This window comes from Centroberyx gerrardi, chromosome 9 (genome assembly GCF_048128805.1).
Source record: "Centroberyx gerrardi isolate f3 chromosome 9, fCenGer3.hap1.cur.20231027, whole genome shotgun sequence".
NCBI lineage: Eukaryota > Metazoa > Chordata > Actinopteri > Beryciformes > Berycidae > Centroberyx > Centroberyx gerrardi.
Window position 1 is genome coordinate 27,744,375 of NC_136005.1, and position 22,143 is coordinate 27,766,517.

Genomic DNA, 22,143 nt, shown 5'->3' on the forward strand with positions numbered 1-22,143 from the left:
GGCTGTAATCTCTGTTGTTTCTCTACCCATCTCTCCATCTGCCCTCTGCTCCCCTTTCCTACCAATCAGTCCCCCCCCACACACACATACACACACACACACACACACACAGCACTTAGCCAATCAACTTTTCCTTATGTCCCCCTGCTCGTCTTATATAGTCTTATATAGTCCACCCAGCTAAATCAAAACCAATCCCGCCCAGGAAGCTGTCTTCCCGACCAATCAAATCGAATCATCAAGTCAAATCAAATCCAATTTCTACTGATGTGGCACATTTTATACAACAATTTAACCCAAAGTGCTTCAAAAACCTGGTTGAAAACAGTTCAAGGTTAGCCAGCAACAGAAAAAAGACAACCAATAGCATGTAGAGATACAAGAATGGGAGATATACAATTTAAAGAGTTTAAAAAGTGTGAATTTATACATAACAAGAGGCAGTTGAGCTGCTTAATGTCTTACCATAATCACCATGATATATGAAACCTACCAACTATGCTAATGAGGTCATTAATTATGCTAACTAATGCATTAATTAGCAAATATTTCTATGTCAACACACTTGTCTTCGCACAACACAGCGGTGGTATTAATATGAACTCCGGATCTGACAGCATTAAGGAGTTATGGTAGTTTCGAGAAAATCAGTTTTTTGTCGTTAATATGCAAATGTATGCAGTATGATCTCCAAAATCATAATCCATAATCAGATCATCTACTCCAGTGGTGCCCATCCTGGGGGTGGGGATTCCTCAGGGGGTCGTGAGATGATTTATGGGATGTGAAAAAGCATATTTCTACTAAACAAATTTGTTCTGAAGTTTTTTTTCTGATTTTTCTTGTGAAATACTGAATAGTTTTCAGCCTACCATTAACTGCAAGCTAATGAGCTATCTTGCAGTTAAGACAACACATTGGCTTGAATGATGTGCGGGAAAGATGCTAACATGCTAAATGCAGTTTCAGAGGCTTTTCCACCCTGATAAGAGTAAAATTGTGGGGGGAACACTGAATATTTCGATTGTTTTGGGATTTTTTGAGCATGAAATTGGTCAAAGTTAATGATTTTGAATATTGGCACAAAATCTTGGTTCTCAGCAGCTTCAGGTATCGGTCTTCAAAAACCCATATCGGTCTACTTCCACCCCATACTGTAGCTCTTGTCTTGCAAAGAATGTAGGGAAGGTTGCTGTGACCACATTACTGATTTCTGGCTGAACATTTAAACCAGTAATGTAATCTACCCAATCTATCCAAACATGCAAAGATCCATTCATCCATCCAGTTCGTGATTAGTTAGAAGGAAGAGGAGGAAAACAGACAAAACACACACAAGGGAAGGAAAGGGAGGAAAGAAAGGAGAGAGCAGAGACTGGTTCAGTCTGAAAGCTCATACTAATGAAATGTGAATGATCAAAACCTATTAATACATTCATATCAATAGGTAATGCAGAAATACGTAGTAGCAAATGTATGTTTTTTTTATTTTCATGATTTTTTTCTTTACAAGTATTTAGCTAAAAGATTTTTGAGTTTTTGATTTTTAAGTATACTTTTTATTTTTTTAACATATACATATATTTTAGTATACTTAAAATTGATACTAAATAGGCAGTATGAGTTTTCAGACCCAGCCATTTATTGCAGTTAGGCGGCAGAAGGAAGACAGAGTTTAAAAGTATTTTTAATATAGTTAGTAGTACTTACAGTGTTTAGTATGCAGTCAGCACATTCAGTATTAAGTTAGTACTTTAAAATTAGTCATTTTAGTAGGGAGGTGTCTGGTTTAGTATGCAGTTAGCACATTCAGTATGAAGTTTAGTTAGTACTTTTAGTGTTAGTATTTTTAGTATTGACTCCATTTCATTGTTTGAGAGGCAGGCGATGAGTAATGTGTTAGTTCGGAGTGAAGGGGAGGGTGGCAGCATGCATGGGCATGAGCAGGTGTGTCTTGTGTGTGTGTGTTAATTGATTTTAGGAATTTATCATTCTTGGGGGGGAAAAAAATTGTTGACTGGGAGTGTGAAGTGTGGCTGTGGGGTGGATGGCGGCTCATGCGTAATACATAATGCATAAAACATGCGTACACGTATTCGCGGCGGCGAGGTTTGGCGGGGCGCGCCGAGGGTTTTTGGCCGCAGCCGCCCGGCGCCACGGAGCGTGCCCAGATGGTCGTCTGTTGTCCCGTCCCTGCCCAAATTAATCTAATCCCCGACGCCTGAGCGAACCCTCGCCACGCCAAAACCCCTGCCGCCGCCGCCCGGTTCACCAAAGCATCTCGCCCGGTCCGGCCCGAAACCAGAGAGATTACACCGTGCAAACCTTGCCGAGCCAAGCCTCGGCGCGCCAAGAGTCGCCGTCGCCATGGCGGCCCGCTGTCGGAAACAAATCGGCGTGCCAGGAAACGCCGAGCCAAACAAGCGGGCCGAGGAACAAGCCAAGCCGCAGCAGGCTGAGAAAAACCTCACAACTGCCGGAAGATTAGCACACAGTGACGCCAGGCCTGGGCCAAAAAAACCACCGGAGTGGCACCAACATGGTGGAGCAAACGGACATAGTCAGGGTAACAATAGTGATTGTGGATACTCGGGTCCAACCAATATGGGTGTTTTACTGATACCAATATTTTTGGGTTGAAGCTGACGATTTTCAATATATATCTTTGAATTTGACCATTTACATGCCAAAAGACTCAGGGTGTCAGGGTGGAAAAGCCTCTGCAACAGCATATACACCATCATGGGACACTAAAACTCTCCACTGAAACTCAGGATGGTTGGTGATAATAATAAAACACATTCATATATACAAGGGATGAGACGATATATCGATATATCGCGATACAAAAATGTGACGATACGTATTGTGGGGCAGAAAAATGAATCGTGATATTAGCTCCATTTTTCTCCCATAGACAACCAGTGCAGTATTGATCAATTCTACAATAAATACTTAATCATATCCATCATATCAGAGGTGGACCAGATTGACTGGACCAGATCTGATTTTTAAGAAAAAAGCCAATATCACGCCGATGTACTGGTCTAACCCTTGTGGATATTTTTGCTTTTGCTCTCTGATCATTCAGTCTGTCTCTGTTTGGTCTGAGCTTTCTACTGCAGGCTCTCGCACTACAACCACTCATACTCGAGTCTTTGGGTGCTTTATTATGATAAAAGAGCTCCTGCCAAACCTTGGGACTGTACTTGTTTGTGTTTGTGGGTGGAAGTTTGCCTCGGCAATCTTTCTTTTCGTCTCGGCGATAGCGGAACTCGGGCTCGCCGCTGCCGAGTGGATATTGAATGGGAAGGAAGCGCCGCGGCCTGACCCTGATGCACAGCCTGTCCGCTGATCAAAGCTCCTCTCCCGACTGAGCCGAGGAAATGTTCGGGCCTAAGACTGGTTTACAGGAAGAGAACATCCAAGCAGTGTGGCAAAGGTCTCCTGATGATACACACACACACACACAAACTAATACACACACACACGTAGAGCCTGTTACGCATCAGCATCGACTTCCATTGGTACAAATAGACGCTACACAGTCATAAAAACACAGGAATGCATAATGACCTTCTGAGCTGAAAATGTTCCATTCATTTTCTAACTGCAGCAGCTAGAACAAAAAACAAGTTTCTCATACAAAAACAATTGACGGCTTCTAAACGGCTGTGTGTGTGTGTGTGTGTGTGTGTGTTAGTATGAATCCTTTACCCATGTTTGGAGAGTAATCATTAGCCACTAATAAAGACTCAAATGAACCACTGCCCCCATCAACAGTTTGTTTAAGGGTCAGATGCTTTACATGGTTTTCTGATAAAGAGCTGGATGGAGATAGGCAAGGAGAGGAGAGGAGAGGAGAGGAGGGGAGGAGAGGAGAGGAGAGGAGAGGAGGGGAGAGGGGAGGGGAGGAGAGGAGGGGAGAGGAGAGGAGAGGAGGGGAGGGGAGGGGAGAGGAGAGGAGGGATGGACTGGGGGCACAGAAAGAGTAATGAAACCAAATCATCGGGGGTATTTGTTTCAAGGAGAAAGAAATTAATAAGCATGACAATAATAGCCCTCAACAGTGAGGAAGAGAAAGAGAAAGCCCAATTATTGTGGAGGGAGAGAGAGAGAGAGAGAGAGAGAGAGAGAGAGAGAGAGAGATTTGGGAAGGGTAAACATTAGGGATAATGCCTGTGTGAGAGGAATCGCTCCTCAAGCAAACACACACAGTCCTAATTTGGATACAATTAAAGCCATGCTAGCTGATGCGCCTAGTGATGTGTGTGTGTGTATGTGCGTGTGCGAGTGCACGCGTGTGTGTGTCCGTGTGTGTTTAAATTTTGCACGCCAAATATTACAAGTATTCACTGTTGCTCCCTGAATTGTGTTCTTATCCGGGTAGAAAAGCCACTGAAAGCACATTTAGACCATCATGGGACACTAAAACTCTCCATTGAAATAATAATGAGAATAAAACAAAAAAAAAGGGTTCTATAGAGTACTATAAAATGGTTCTGTAGGTTTGTGCCATAGCAAAACACTTTTATGGTGCTGTAAAGAACCCTTTAAGAATGCATGAAATGTCCCAAATCAGCAGCACTAGAATAACTTTTTATTTTATTTTAACATATCAGAGGGTTCTTCTTCTTCTATGGTTCCATATACTGTAGAACTGCTATCCTAACCAACAGACCCTAGACAAATCCCTCTTCTTCTGGGTGTACATGTGTGGAATCTGATCAGAATGTGAATTCAGGTTCAAGTTCTTCCCATAGACAACCAGTGTGGTATCGATCAATTCTACAATAAATATGTAATCAAAGAAACTGCATCATATCCCTTCCTTCATTCCTCCCTGTGTGTGTGTGTGCGCGCCCAACACACATCTGCATCTTTTTGCTCATGCATGTTGCTGTTTTGCCTCGTCGTTGCCTCTTCTTCCACAAGGACTTTTTTGATGCGATCACAGCAGCAGAGTGCGAGGCGGGCGGCGGGGGGGCGAGGGAAGTGGCGTGCAGAGAAATGGATATTTTACTGGCCAGGTATATCTTAAAACAATCAGAGGCTTGATGAATGGGCTGAATGGCTGATGTATGGCTGGAATGGAAGGGGTATTTGGAGAAGGTTTGAGTCAGGGAAATGCACCTCATCAATCAGCGTGATTAAAGGTTTTGGCCGGGGCCGAAAAACAAACTCACACGGCGAGGGGCTGGCCTTAAAGGCACAGTCCGCCGTTTGGGAGAGCAACAAAGCGGCGGCAAGTTGTGATCCATTGACAGCGTTTTTTCCCATATTGGTTATCCAATATCCTCGAGTTCCTCATGTTTTTTCCTTCCGTTATTTGCACTGCACTCGTTGTCTGTGGCTATCACTGCTCATGCTAACAACTCAGTTCTTCTTCTATTTATTCCAAACACACCAGAAACGTAAAACGCATCACTTTCTGTGCAGCAGAGCACAGAGCTTCCAGACTCCGGCTGTTTAGAACTGCAGATGGGAAAGCTTTCATGAACTGGATATAGGTTGAATCACTACTGTGTTATAGCAATCAGAGATAGAGAGTAGCAAAAGCGACATTTACTCATATAAAAATGTCACTGATTATTATACTAAACGTTAAGTAAATAATGTGCCTCTACCTTGCAGCATCCCTGAGAATACCACCATTTCTCCCATATCTCAGTGAGGATTTGGGTGATTTCTGGACTTTCACACTGCTGTTTTTTAAGTAGTTCAACTGTGATGTAAAGCAGAGCCGTCTTTGCAGCGGAGTGCCCCATTATAAAGCAGGGGAGGCTGAGGTGACGAGCACGCCTCGCTCCATAAACACCGAACCGTCCTGATAATGACACTTTGACAGCGCTATAGCATGTGTTCCATTAACGCCCCCCCTTTCTCCACACAGCAGAAACTCCTAATACATTAAACACACACACACACTGACAATAGCATACTATATATGCGCCCTGTGGCCAAATCCATTGTAGCCAAAGCCCTTAACTAATAAATACGGCCTTGCGTCAGCAGCTCTGCATATTTAAAGCAACTAATGGCTTGCTGCACAGCTCACACACACACACACACACACACATATAGACGCACAAACATATGCTAAGGCAAGAGTCAGTCAGTTGTGTGGGAATGGGAGGGTATGTCAGCAGAGCAGCATTACCAAGCTAACAGGTGCTGCAGTGGAATCCACACACTTTAACTAATGCTGGCTAACTAGCTGGCTGGATATCATAATGATGGCTGTTGTCTGGCCAGTAATAGGAGTAATAACAGGCTGAGGAGAAGCGACCAAACAGCATAAAGATTTAGGATGGAGGCAGCGAACCTTTGTTTCCGCCATGTGTCGCCATATATATAAACCCCACCGACACCCCCCCCACCGCCCCCGGGTAAGGCAGTGACATCCATATACAGACAGGAGAAGAAGAAAGGAATTAGGAATTAAAGAGATGAAAACAGATAAGATAGTGGAGGAAGAAAACGGAGATAGGGAAAGAAAAAAGCAGGGATTTAAGATCAGAAAAGAGATGGCCGAGGATAGATTAAAGGCCGCCGGACTTAAGGAGGAGAGGAAATGGGGAGGGGAGATACGGGAAAACACGGTGACGGGTTGAAATTTCTGCTCAGTTCTACAAAGGATGAGTCATTTTCAATGTATGCGAGTGTCAAGATGGGAATGACACGTCACGTCCCAGCAAATATTTTGACGTTGAATAGATATCGATGCATCATTTTGTGAAATCAGGACCAAAATACCTTTACGATATCAGCTCCAAAGCTGCCTTAACATCATGTTCTCAAAACGTTGTACTTGTTTGGATTGATGTTTAACTTGACCTCCTCCTGCATCCTTGATATCACCACGCATTGTGTTGGAAAGTAACACAAGGTATGTTGCCCCACAGATGTCAAAAGTTGAAAAAGTTGAAAATTACACACTCTCCGTAACAGAAACCAGGAGGAAAATGTAACCGTAGTTTCAACAGGCTACGGTTGGCTCAAATCCAAAATCTCTCAGTGGTGATCCAACAAAGCAGAAACAAAGAAAAAGAGGGGAAAGACAGGAGAATAGGGAGAGAGAGAAGAAGAAAGGATAGCAGTTGGAGACAGCAGATACCGGTGATCAACAACAGCAAAGAACATGGGGACCAGTCCAGGAGCTGAGGTTCAACCTGGACTCTCCAGTTCTGTCTGTCCATCTAGGACCAGCATCGAAAACTGAAGGAAAACCCTTTAACTTTTGAGCCTCTGCGATCGAACAGAACGGGACAAGAAAAAACAACAGACGAAGGGATACCAGAAGTTGAAGGAGAGGAGAAGAAGATGATGAAAGAGAGAGAAGATAGGAAGAGAGAGAGAGAAGATAGAAATTAGATAGAGAGAGAGAGAGGTCAGGAAAGCGAAAAAAAAAAAAATCCTAGTTTCAGCATACAACAGCAGCAGCAGCGCATTGGAAAGCCCGAAAGGACAGCAGAGAGAGACAGAAACAAAGTGAGAATGAAAGGAGGTCGGACATTGGGACTCACCCAGGACGCCCAGCCGGTAGTTGACGGTGATCACGATGACATTCCCATAGCTGGCCAGGATGCTGCCGTCAAACATATTCCCAGTCCCTTCCATGTAGGAGCCCCCGTGGATGAAAACCATCACCGGCTTGGGGCTGCCACTCTCCCTAATGTCTGGAGGGAGGAAGGGGGGGGAGGTGGGGGGATGGGGGGAATAAGAGGAGGAGGAGGAGGTGGAGAAGGGGGAGAACGACTGATTAGACGACAGATTGAAGGTGACAGCCGGAGATGCAATTTCAATACTTTTTAGGGGGGCTTTTGGCCTCCTCTTTAATATTTTTGTAAGTAATCTTGGCACATTGGCTTTTTTTCTTTCTTTTTTTTTTTTCCCTGTTAGTTTGAAGCGTCAAACCGTTCGTTCCAGGGTTGATTGGAAAATGCCGTTTTTTTTTATTTTGATATTTTTGTCTTAATTTCGTATCGATATTAATAAAAAATAGGATATTTAATGGCGGCGAGTTTTAATTTTCCTCGCGGTCAGCGGAACTGTCAACACGCGAGGGGCGGCAATCCGAGCTGTCATCCCTCCCGAGTTGAGGTGAAAGTTGTTTGATTAATTCGGTTGGGAAAAATCTAATAAAAAATGGCATATTAAGTTTGACGTTTTTATGGAGACGCTTCGCCCACCGTTGAAACTTTTAATTTGATTTCGGGTTAACATTTCAGAGTTGTTTAGCTGTCAGAAAGCGCCGCCTTGGGTTTTTTAACACGTGAGCTGTTATTGGCGTTAAACTGAAAATGAGACTGAACTTGACACTAAATGGAACACCTACCTTTTTAGAGGTTTAGTTAATGTAGGTGATGCATTTGAAGCCTCTGTTGGTCTCAATTGTTTCCATAATTACAGTTCAATTAGACAGCACCTAAATAAAATATGAGGTATATGAGTTGTCATACAGAAATTAATGATACTGGAAGGAAGCGGGAGATGTAATTCTATTAACAAAGGCTTATTTTTCGAAGACAAAATGTTAAGTCAGGCACCTGTTGGCGGCAGCAGAATCCGCTGCGTTAAAAAAAAAATGGGTGTTTATTTCTGTCTGACTCCAGAGGAAGAAGGGAAGCTGCATTGTAAAGCTTTAGCCCTCGACGCATTTCTAATACAGAGGCTGGATGGCGAGCGGAGAAAAAAAAAAAGGATGAGAAGACTTGGAGAGATCTAACAACGCACGGCACCGTACGTTCAAAACAAGGTTTGGCTTTCATCTTCGCTATCCCAGAGATGAGGCTTTTCATCTTGGTCCCTAACTATCTCCATCAGTACATGCTGCAGCACTCAGCGTTTATCCCACTGATGTTTTTTTTTTTAACCACAGAGGGGCTCCAGGTCCAGAGAGAGAGACCAGGGAGTCTATGGGGAATTAAAAATTAACCAAGCAAGGAAATAGAGAAGTGCTACCTTCCCAGACCAAACAAAAAAAAAAGAGAGTATGAGATACGGAAAGATTGTGTGAGAGAGAATTTTCATATGTGTGTGAAAATGCAAATGAGCTAGCAGCTTGCAAGGACTACATGCAAATGTACTGCTGTGTGTGTGTTTTAGTGTTTATGTGTATGTGTAGATGATAAATAAAAAGCTGAACTATGACCTCTAGTTGGTCATCATAAGGAAAATGACAACCAATACAGAACAATCAATTATATATATAAAAAAAGCATTTATTTATTAAAAGACCCTATCCTCATTCACTTATATGAGTTTGATGCTACATCCCATGATGTACTTCGAATTTATGAATTTTTAACGATTATATTAGGTTACAAAAATTAGGTAAATTGAGTTTCAGTGGGTTTACTCTGCATTACATCCTTGTATGTGAGTAAAACTAAGATAATGCAGGAATAACTGAGTCAATAGGAAGTTTTAAAGTGGAAATTGGAGAGAGGAAAGGACTAAATGTTGTCTGTGTGTCTATGAATGTGTTGCCTGTGCAAAAAAAACTTTTACTTCTCAAGAATGAATGAAAGAGAAAGAGAAAAATAGACACAGACATAGAAAAACAGCGAAAGAAAATGGGGTAAAAGAATAGCAAAGGTCTAACAGATTAAAATGAGACACATCTGCCCAGGGTAAAATGTTGTCTCCTGTGTCTGTGTGTGTGTGTGTGTGTGTGCGCGCGTGCCCCCTCGCCCGCATGCTATGTTTGTCCTTTCGTCTATTTCTCTGTGTGCAGAGCTCATTACATCACTTCTGTCATTCTCTGTCCTTTGTTGTGTGTTTTTTTCCCCCCCAGTTGTTCTTTCTGTTCCCTCCATCACAGCAGGCAGCAGCCACAATGTAGCGGCACGTCATAACTCTCCTCTGGAAGGCTTCCAGAAACTCCTGACAAAAAAGGTCAGGGGGATTGTGGCAAGTGTGTGTGCGTGTGTGTGAGTGTGTGTGTGTGTGTGTGTGTGTGTGTGTGTGTGCCTCACAGTAGGGGAATGTATGCGGCTGGACGCAAGGAGCAAATGATAAAGATGACTCATGGTGAAGATGATGAAAAAATTGATGATGATGATGATGATGATGATTATGATGATGAATACGGTGGTGATGATAATGACGATGATGATGATGATTGCAATGATAGTGTTGATTATGATGATGATGATGCTGATTATATCAATATGAGTGATGGTGATGATAATGGTAATGCTGAATATGATGATGCTGATGAGGGTGGTAGCCATGATGATGATGATGATGATGATGATGATTCTGATTATATCAATATGAGTGATGGTGATGATAATGGTAATGCTGAATAAGATGATGATGATGATGATGATGCTGATGAGGGTGGTAGCCATGACGATGATGGTGGTGGTGATGGTGATGATGGTGGTGGCAGCCATGACGAAAATTATGCTGATTGTAATGACAATGATGTAGACAGTATGAAGGTGTAGATGTATGTAGATGAGGATGATGATGGTAGTAACAACAATGACGATGATGAAGATGATGATGACAATGATGATGCTGATGATACCTCATGCGTCTTCATATATGAATAGTGTCCTTTTCCTACAAAGAACGCCTAATAAGGAAGCTTTCTTATATCTTTGTTGTATCCTCGCAGGAATTGAGGTGTGTATATGTGTGTGTGTCTGGGTGTTCTCCAGTTGTACATGAATATGTGAATTATTATTTCATTCTGCTGCAGTACGGCACATCCAATACGGCCATTATAGCTTCCTCTTCTCTTCTGTAGTGAAGGTCAGCGTTAATGAGGTGAGGTTAGGATAAAACTGTCTGGGTAAAGTTGGAGCATTTGATGGATTTAGCTGATTAACTCGCTGAAACCGGCCGCAGCGAATCTCAAACATACCTTGAGTATTTAAGTTTATGCAATCCACTTGCTCCCAGTATGGTTTCCTGGCATGCTTCAGCAACTGGCCACACTAAAACTCCCAAAAAATCCCAAATCCGTTTCTCCAAACTCTCTTCCCCCATTCCCTAACTTATCAATAAATCCTCAATTCACATCCTGCTTTGTGAATTGAATATTGACGTTACCTCTTTCCATGTTCTTCTTGCCTGAAGTGAGGTGATGGTGTACAGGGGGTGATTATTGGAACGTCCACTGTTTACATGGTTACTTGGAGAACCAATAAGGCCATTTTTTTGCCTCTGCTGAAGCCAATTTGAGATGAGGCCAGAAAAGATGTTTCGAAACAAGTCGGAACATCCGACCTGCCTCCGGGGTTCTCGCAGCGAGGAGCGAGATGAAAGGTTGTCGGCATCAAGGAGAGGTAAAATGTGATGAAAACCTGTAGGTGATTTTGGCCATTCAGTCTTCCAGGAGCTGAGTGCGGGTGAGTGAGTTTCTGCCAGAGGATAGGTGCCGTGCGAGCTGCGGAGTAGATCATTGCTTCCTCGAGGATGAGGTTATGATCAAAGAGATTCAGGTGCCTCAGATTTCTCCCAGCGAACCCTGAGAGATGCCTGCAGGCTGTTACTACAACTTCTGTATCCTCTCCCTCTGCCGGTGTAGAGGACTTATCAAACCAACAGCAGATGCAAGAAGCAGAGGTGTTTTTCATCCCGGCTTCAGCCTTTTCTGCTGCAGGGAGCGACGCCGCGGGGAGTTGGAGGAAAAGCAACAGGAAACAAAACGAGGCCCAGAGGTAAACATCGATTCAAATGATTCCTGACAAGAGGTTCCTATGTGATCAGTGCAACGATGCTGAGGCAACTCATTTTGTAACTGTTCCACTGGCATGTGTATCACTGTCTTAAATCATACGCATGAAGTACAAATATGTAAAGACATGCAGATTTGATGCCATGTGTCCTTCAATCTGCCATATTCGCTACAATATCAAGCTGTCGCTGATGACAGCTGATATGTTCAGGAGTTGACATCAAAAGGAGTTATTTTCTTCAGTTCAGGATTGGCTGAACAAATACGATGCCTCACCATATCTACTATTATTGCATTAAATAATAATTATAACAAATATTTGAGTTGAACTGGTTTGAGTAATAACGGCAACCGTGCTTTCATTCAAGGTATTATGCTAGCAGAAGGGCAAGCAATACCATGTGCCGATGTCACTAAGAGATTGTAGGATTTTCATTAGGTCCTTGTTGAACTGCCTGTAGCAGTTCAATGAAGATGTATTGAAAGATAGATTTTTCCATTTCACATTTGTCTACACTTCAAATTGCTTGTGAAAGTGTTTAGCTAGCTAGTAGAAGATTCATTTCAAGTTCCCTGGTTTCCTGATAAGGTAAGTGGTTTCATTTTACAACATTATATTGTTTGATTTAGGTTTTACATTTTGTTTGTTGGACTTCTTTGTTGTAAGTGGACTTAATCATTTGTTGAGGATGTAACATTAGCATAGTAGCCTAAGACTTGCTAAGTGCATGTTAGCAGTAATGTTAGTTGTTCAGCTATATTGGTGATTATTGGTGAGAATATTGGTGATTTTATTTTATTTTTCATTGCTGTATTTTCATTTTCAAAGACGCTCACAGCTAGCAAGGCTGTAAGTAGCGCTAAGCTAGTTTTCGCTTGTTCTTCATAAATGTGATGTCGAGCAGCCTCAAGAAATAGCCTTGTGACTAAAATGTCGACGGTTGGATTCTTTGGCCTGGCTGGATGGAAAAGAGTAACACTTTCCCCAGTTGATCTTTTATGATCCTTTCCTCAGCTCCAGGATTGTCCTCGCACTGTCAGCAAAATGTATATCCTTGTACCCTCCAAAGTACTATATCCATAGTGTATGGGAAGATTAATATCACATAGGTATTGCCGTATAATACTTTATATAGGGTGCCAGGGGCCCCATAAGAGCCGTGTAGATATCACAGCTCATGACATCTCCACTTCTGTATACCCACATCAACTTATCCACTCCAGCAATATCCTCCGTAGTCAATTCACGGGCCAAAAAAAAAAAAAACCTCGGCTTCTAACAAATCCTCAGCTCTCAGGGACTGTCCTGTTTACATCTCTATTCCCCGCACAAAGGGATTACAAACACCAGATTTACTGAGTATAAAGAGATTGTAAAATCCAAGATTTCCTGGGCGGGGGGGGGGGGGGGGTGATTGTCCTCGTTGGGTTCGCATCTCCAAGGCGACAAGGGGTCAAGGGTTAAGAGCATAAAGAACCGCTGGGGAGAGTACAAGCCGATCAGGCCTCAGGAGGACAACAGAGTGTGTGTGTGTGTGCGCGTGTGTGTGTGTTCTCAAGCATATTTTCTTCTATATTAAACTGGATTAGTAGTCTGCCCTGCATCCTTTATCGAGATAATACTTGAAGCTTGCTGGGATTTCACTGTCTTGATCTGCGTGAGCTGTGCGACTCTCTCTAATCTTTTTGGTGTGTGTATGCGCGCATGTGACTATATGCCTATGTGTCAAAGGATGTGTGTTTACGCATGCTTGTGTGTGTGTGTGTGTGTGTGTGTGTGAGCTCCCAGGAAAACAGCATGATGGCACAGATCAAAGAGATCCGGATGGTTGTGAGTCTTATTTGGATGTAATTGCTGTTTACTTCGTCACATTATACAGTAGAGGTGCCTTATTAAGACTTTCTGCCTGTCATTAAAGTTGCACCACAGCGGCCTTAAGGGGATACGACTTTATCTCAGGGTTTTATCAAGGACACTTTATTCCTAATACAACTTTTCAAAGGGCTGCTTGTTTACGGCAACTCAGCGTAGGTTTATCTTTTTGTATTATTGATACTAATGGATTTTCAACACATTGTCTTAGCGCGCAAAAGGCGCATCATTTATTTTAAGAGGTGAACAGGCAACGTTTTAGTCCTACGGCCTTCATCGAGTATCCGTCGGGTCGGCCAAGTTTCTGTTTTCATCAGTTAAAATCATCTGGGATTAAAAGCCTTGCTCTTTATGAGCTAAAAGAGCATGTAGGAGTCTCTTTATTCCTGTAGTAGACCATTATTTCCCAATTACGCCTTTTTCTCAAGTGTTTACAGTCAGGTGCGCAGAAGCTAATTCTTTTGATCATTAGGTTTTGTTATGGTAGCTGTTTAGCTGTTAGACAGCAGTGGAACAGATACCTAATGAATCCATATAGTTTTGCTCGGTTTGATTGAATAGCTTCAAAGTTAATGGTTTAGTTTAGGAACCAGGAACACACATATACGAGATATGACTAAAATACCCAGTGTAGGTGGGTATATACTGTACAGTGCCAACACAGTGAGGGAGTCTAGGCATTCTGCACTGGTGTGGGATGACTTTCCTGGTATGGCATCTATCCAATTATCCCTACACAAACTCTAATCACAACTAACACAACATTTCTGAGTGATCACCTCCATCGCACTATGGATTTATTTTATTGGAAATGGGTCTTGGATGAGGAAGCCCTGTAATGCTTTAGTGCAGATTGGAATTTTAGTTGTACAAACATTTCCTGGAGGCAGAGCTGCTCTGGAAGCAGAAATAATCTCACTGGTTGAGTTAAACCTCAATGGGCGGAGCCAAAACAAACAGTTTATGAGAGCACAAGTTGGACAACTGGCAAACTTGAATGGCAAAGAATGTATTCTGGTCAAAATATCATCAAAATATTGTCAAAAATATGAAAGGAAAATACTTATTTTTTTCATTCGGTCATGACCATGGCATTGATAATCTTGGAAGGTCAGCAGCTAGCTAACTAGCTTACCTAGATAGCTATAGGCTAGTATGGCTAGTTTGAACTTGGAAGGTCAGCTAGGTTAACTAACGTTTTTTTAGCTAGTTAGTATGGCTAGATTGCATTTTTCAGTTTTTTGCCTGTAGTTAACACAGTGCTAGGCTTCATAATATTAGCTTCCTCCTCTCTTAGCCGTTCTCTTTTTCACTGGACCTCAGTGACGTCTGTTCCTTGGCCAGAAAAACTGTGGTTCTTTGGCTCCGCCCACTGAAGTTTAACTCAACCAGTGACATTATTTCTGCCTCCAGAGCAGCTCTGCCTCCAATAAATAAAGAGTAAAACTCCAATGTGCTGTTTTAGTAGTCGTCCAAGAGTTTGACAGTCATGATACTGACATGTTAGTAATGTCACTTGAATCCACGTTTTATGTTTTTACTAACTTGGCAGCTAAGAAACGAAACTAGCTGATTAACTTCCGAATAGCCACTGTGGCTAGTTGACCAAAAAGTTAGTTTCACCTACTGGTACTTGTAGTAAATCAGCACTGTCCTTGCCCTGCAGGAGATGAAACCATGCCAGGAAAGACAGCAGCCCACACTACTCCAGAGCGACCATGACTGAAAGCGATGTTTACACTGATGTTTGTCCATTATTTTGACGTTATTTATAGACATGTCACATACGAAGATCATTGGTTTGACGCCCAAAACTAAAAGAGGTTTAAGAGTTAGTATAGGTGAAAAAGAAGCCAATTAGCCAGTGGTGGATCTTTTCAACATGATCTGATTTTGGAGAAGAGAAGAATTAAGAAAAAAAAATCATGCAAAAATGTGGTTAAGAGCTGTCTAAAGGGTTAATAGTTACTTGATCTGCTGGTGGGATGCAACATAGAAAAGTAAAGAAAAAGTAAAGAAAATAGCAAATTCAAGCAGAAAACCTAAGTTAGATCAGTAATTATCAAAGAATGGTGGTAGACATGTAAACATACTCTTTAGACATCAAGCTGAAAAGGACAAAACACATCCAGCCCAAAAAGAGAGTTTACGAGTAAAGAGCAAAAAGAAAATGTCCATCACTTTTCAAAAAAAGGACAAGAAATGTAAGAAAATCAAAGAAGAAAAAAATTGGAGGAGAAAGGGGAGGTTTTGTTTCCCTTGTCATGCAAATCAGTTTGGCATCGGGGAAAAAAATACCTTCGTCGTCCGTGCGGTCACTATCACCTAAATCATCAGTGTGTTTCTTTGTAAGGGGACCTATAGGGACCAAGAAGGAGAAGATGGAGGAAAACAGGATGATCAAGAACACACACAGCCTTCAAAAGATGCTCTCAAAAGATAAAGAAAGCCTGTCAATGTTAATTTTCTGTAGCCCCCCTTTTGGAAAAATCTTCAGTTTGACATTGACAGGGAGACTGGGTAAACATCACCACAATGTCCATTTCACATGTTTACAGTAGGACTTTACTGTAATTACACACATGAGTCACTTAAGAGAGTAAAGGAGCAAGAAAAGAGGGACTGTTTTTAAAAAAAAGAGGTGAAAAAATAGCAGTTTTCTTTGTTGAAAGTGAAGAATTAATTGAGGATAAACCTCTTAGGGTCAAAAGGCATAAATAAACCCCTTTGAATCATACAGTGCATACAGTGCTATTAATTATATATAACATCTGAAACGTGTTACTGTAACATTGGGAGTGATCACAATAAGCAGAGAAAATGGCAGAAACTGTAAAAGAAAAACAGCATTTGTAAAAACAGCAGACCGCTCAACAGAAGCCTGTGACAAACTCCCCCTGTTGCATTTTGATAGTGTGTCGAGTGTGTGTGGGCGTGCGCTCGCCCACACACACGCAACTCCATGTGTAGATTTAAGTGCGGGGGTGGTACTGTGAACCGTCATGTTGGGGGAGAGTAGCCTACGTCGGGGAATTTTAATGACAGAGAGAGAGAAAGAGAGATGAGAACAGAAGATATTGGAGAGTGGAGAATTTTCCTCTTCCATTTCCATTTCCCGACCATCATCTTTTTTTTTTTTCCTTCCTTTCTCTATTTGCCAAAGTGAATTACAGAATCACACATAGTCCGAATCCAAGTAAGGGATAAGACCATGTCCAGATGGAGATGTTGAGCGGTTCAATTTGGAAGATTTATGATTATCTAGAACTTTCGTACATTAGGAAATTTCATTTGTAAATACTTCTGCAAAGACCACCGTTGTCAATACGGGTTAAATGTAAGAATCTTTATTTGTCTTGAAATTCTGCATTTTGTAAACCACTTGTTTCTGTTTAAAAACCCAATAGTAATTGAATTTCAGGGAGATTAGTAGCAGCATTTAAATCTCTCTCATTGGTCGAAAAGTCCAACAGGGGAAGTGGTCAGAGGCTTCTACCTAGAAACAAGGAAATAGTCACTTTGCCATGTATATTGTACATACTGAAACATATAATAGATAAACAACAAAAGTAACAAAGACACGCATACACACACACACAAAACACATGAATACAGAGAGTGACACTTGTGCACTCATGCAATCTTGAAATGAAGCATGTAAGTAAGCAGGGGTGCGTTACATACAGAAAGGTAGCTCGGCATAATGGGCAATGCTTAAGCCTTCACACACCACACACACACACACACACACACACACACACACCATAAAGCAGCAACGTCCGCGGCACATGACGCCCCAGGGCTTGAAATAGTGACCCACTGAGCAACAAATGACCACTCCAATCCTTCCCAGCTGCCTACATTAGTCACAGCACCAAACAGCCAGCAATTTTATGCAAATCTGCTCCATCCAATTCCGTTTTATTTCATAAAAGAGGAATATCACTCAATTTCCGCATTCATGCTTGTGAATGAAGACGGTAAAGGTCAAAATGGACATTCTTGAAATAAGGTTAAGTGTAGAATAAAGGTTTAAAAAAGATTGCGTGGGTTCACCACATCTGTTATCGGAGCAGCGAATAGGAAATTAATCTTGATAGCATGAAAGGTTCAGGCCGAGTTTCTCACTTCAAGAGTGCTGTTCATGTTGACTAATACTGATTCTACCATCATTCTTAATTCTTAAATAATAACAATAATAATAATAATAAACTTTATTTATATAGCACAATTCATGTATAAAATGCAACACAAAGTGCTTAACATAGAAATTAAGTGTTGTTTTATTTTAAGGCGAACCCTTCCCAACTCTCCAGTGGCTTAAAAGAGGATGCCGACTCCCTGCATATCATTTTATCCTACAGCGGTCTTCGAGCTCTCTTTATTTGAATTTGACTAGTAATTTGATAAGCGAGAGCTGACTTGTGCTTTCTATGTGCTGAATAAGCACCAAGACCCAAGAATCAGTTCATCCAAAATGTTAAATGTCTAACAAACACAGAACATTAGCTATCCTGGGATATGTCACCCGTTAGAGTATGTAGTAGGGTATACATAAGATCACTGTCAAAAGAATGCAGTTTTTGGGAGATTGTCCTGTTAAGTTAACTTACCTATTATGTGATGAGAACATAGACACCAAAATCATCCATTTGTCCCTTGTAGATTGTTAGCTCTGGTGCTCCATGCTAACACTTTAGCATACACTATGTTGAGTGATAGTAGACTCCATGCTAACACTTTAGCATACACTATGTTGAGTGATAGCAGACTCAATGCTAACACTTTAGCATACAGCAGTCCAAGCCCAAGCTAATAGCATTATCCAAAATAAGAAGGCTAACTTTTGCCCACCACCTTCATTTCCTATAAAACAGTGGTTACTCCCTGCTAGTTCAAAACAGTTATTTTTGTGACGTATTTTCTGTAGTTTGACCACTCTCCTACACAAAACTGCCAGACTTAACCGCATATCATTTAAGATGACTTACCATTTAGCTTTAGAGCTGCTGTAAGTTTTCATTTTCTTACCTTTGAGATAGTGGCTTAGGGTGTATGCTACAGTTTTAGCATGGATCACCGGAGCCAATGATCTACCAGGGGCATATGGATGATTTTAATGGCTATGTTCTCATCACTGAACGGCCAACAGGACGAATCCCCCAAAATTCATTGTATCCCTTTAAGGCAGATATATGCAGGGCAAGCTTTTGGGGAACTCTAATGGGCAACAGTACTTGCAGAAGTTGCCCCAGCATTCTTTAATTTGCTTTAACAATGTAGAAATGTGTAATTGCTATGAAATATACTTTTTTACCTTGAGCGCATTTTGTTGCCTGTTTGTGCAAGCAAGATATTTACTCTATCTTCTTTTATATCTTATTCTCATGGACCGATAATAGACCTCTCATAGAGTATCTAAAGGGTTATAATGCAGTCTGAGCAGTAATCATTCCAATCTATTTCCATGAAATCTTAAATGAGAACATCTGACCAACTAGTAATGCAAGAGATTATGAACCTTTCATGCAACCATCCAACTGCAAACCCAGTGCTCTGGCTTTCAAATCATTTCTACCAAAACTAACTTTATTCTTCATAACAAGCCATTCGGTAACCAAAGCAAAGCAGAGGAACAGTGTAATAGAAGAATAATAAAAATAGAAATCCATCAATAATGCTTCCTTGTATCTCCAATAAATGCATTTGGGACTGTGGCGCTGTATAAGACGGACGACCTTCAGCATGCCTGAACCCTGTTTAGAGAATCTATTTGCACATATAAAATGAGAGAACACAAAAAAGAAGAGACATTTTTTCAAAAGAAACAAAGACAATGTGAATGTGGCGGCTCGGTGTACAGTACATGTGCTGCTTTTACGGTGACATGTTGTTTGACTGAGGGTTAGTGGGGATCAGAGCAGAGAAGACAGGTGTACGACAGCTGGAATCACACCCACACACACACACACACACACACATACATACACACATTCACGAATACATACACACACACACAGATACACACATTCATGAATACATACACACACACACAGACATCAGATGGCAATCAGATGTCAATTGTAAACTGCCCGCTGACAAGAGGGTCCCGGCACTGACCTAGACTCCCTTACCTGTCACCTGTGTGTGTGTGTGTGTGTGTGTGTATGTGTGTGTGGGTGGGTGCACACTGAAACTGAGGAGGTCCCAGCTGGCTTGAGTTCTGTTTACTGATTAGGAACATGAAACTCTCTGACTCTCTATCTATCTATCTATCTATCTATGCTCTCTCCCCCCCCCCCCCCCCCCCCCTTGCCTCTAGTTCTGTTCCTGCTCTCTTGCTCTCTCTTTCTCTTATCAATCATTCTATCCCCATTTTTCTCTTTCTTTCATGTGAGTCTCCAATCAGTTTATCTAAGAAGACAAAAATGTTTAGAGAAAATGTACAGATTCATCATTGGATGTTCTTTGAAAATTATGGGATGATTTCACACCTCCATCCTCCGTCCCTCCTTTAAAGGTGCCACATGTATCATTTAAACATCAATAAACACATTAATTTTGAGACGTTTGCATAATTACCGTAAACAAACAAGAAACTAACAATACTACTGGTGTGAGATAGAGGCTACCAATCACCTCCACCATGGTTTTATTTGTTTACAGTCATTTTACAAGGTATCACAATTAATTTCACAGTGATGTTTAAAATGTTACATGTAGCATCTTCTATCTCTTTTTCCTCTCTTTCACTTCTATCCAGCATGCAGTGCAGCCAATATTATCTCTATTTTAAGTCTCTCTGTCAATTTACAATCTGCACACTCTCTCTTTCCGCATCTGTCTTTCTCGTTTCCTTGTATTCTCTCTGTCCATCTCTTTTTTCTATCTTCATACCCCCCCCCCCCCCCCCCCTCTCTGTCTCTCCCCATCAGCATTGATTGGTGACTGATGAAGAGGAGTTTCACGCTCTCTGACACTCTGCAACAGTCCACAACTAAACAAGCCAGCTGGGAGACACACACATACACACACACACACACACACACACACACACACACTTTCTCACCCCTCAGGCTCCCTCTCTCTTGGATGAGGTAATTATTGCTTGGAGAGTCCATGCATCGATCGCAGATTCAGCACAAGAGCTATCCATACATACATATTGCTCCTTATATGCATCAGTCAAGGGCTGCGCCGGCATAGAAACACACCAGCTTAATCAATCACCAATGTGCATTTAAAAAAAGGGATCTAACAGAGAGCGCGGCTCAATGAGCCAGATAGGTAATGTACTACTGACCTTGAATAAAATCCCTACAGGCTGTAAACTATAAACACAGAATCCATTCCCCAAGGCAAAGCAGCAAGACTAATGAAGTTCAGCAAAACCCTCTGATAATATAAAGAGAGAATGTGTGTGTGTAGCCTGCAAGTATCCAGATGGGGCTTTTGGATCTATACTGTGCAGTATGTGGCGAACATCATAAGGCAAACCACCACCTATAAAACAAAAATCAATTATATTACAAGGACAACATTAATTTGTTTTGTTTTTTTCCTTCTAGGACCCAATCCTCATATAACTTACACCAGTTCGATGCTACTTACCATTATGTATACTATGAATTTTTGTCATAAAGAGCCTAAAAATGCAGGTAAACTGAGTTGAGGTGGGTTTACTCTTCACTAAATATGTGATTATAATGGAGTTTGACCAAAAGCTCTGGTAATAATCATTCTGTCATTGCATGAACCGTACAGGCAACCATCAAACTGTGAAGCCTTGAGTTATTACTTCAGTTTCTTCCTAACTAAATTTCCTTCATTTTTACCTACCTATCTTATCAGATTTTATTCAGCCTAACTTATAGTAAAGACTTTTCATCATAAAAAAAGCACTTTCGTATTTGGGTTAAAATGGTAATCCTTCCTCATTTTTTGGTTTGTTTTTTGTTTACAATATAAAAGTGCTTATTGCTGTGGTTTGTTGTTTCTGCACTGCTCTTCCCAGCGATCACCTGTCAATCAAACAGTGTGTCCTGTACTGTGACGTCTTTTTCCTTGGATTTTCTGTTGATGTAGTTTGAGTTTCTGTAGGTGTCGCTCTTTTCTTTGTCTGTTCAGCCATGGTGGCTATCACTGCTCATGCTAACTACCCAGTTCTTCTTCTGTTTATTCCAAACAAACTGGAAACATAAAACACATCACTTCTTGTGCAGCAGAGGATTTTCCCACTAAAGAGCTACCAGACACCGGGTGTTTAGAACAGCAAATGGAAAAACTTTCATGAACTGGATATAGGTTGATATAATACTATTGTGTTATATCAATCAGTGATAGAAAGTAGCAAAACAGACATTTATTACCTCCGCCAAGGAGGTTATGTTTTCGGTGCCGTTTGTTTGTTTGTCTGTTTGTTTGTCTGTTAGCAGGATTACGGAAAAACTACTGGCCCGATTTTCATGAAACTTTGTGGAAGGGTGTAGCATGGGCCAAGGAAGAACCCATTAAATTTTGGAGCGGATCGGGATCTGACTCACGAACAAGCAATAATAGCACGAACCTTGGCGGA

General features: G+C 41.5%; 1 protein-coding gene across 5 annotated transcripts in view; it reads right to left on the reverse strand.

Moving 5' to 3' along the window:
• nlgn1 (neuroligin 1) overlaps positions 1 to 22,143 on the reverse strand; it is a 266,319-nt gene that overhangs the window by 166,553 nt on the left and 77,623 nt on the right. For 2 of the 5 annotated variants that reach the window (XM_078285487.1, XM_078285488.1), the window contains 2 exons: positions 15,867 to 15,926; positions 7,527 to 7,679 (listed from right to left, as the gene is read on the reverse strand). In XM_078285487.1, coding sequence (XP_078141613.1) covers positions 7,527 to 7,679; positions 15,867 to 15,926 — 213 coding nt within the window. The remainder of the gene's footprint in view (positions 1 to 7,526; positions 7,680 to 15,866; positions 15,927 to 22,143) is intronic. The other 3 variants (XM_078285489.1, XM_078285491.1, XM_078285490.1) reach the window with 2 other exon arrangements.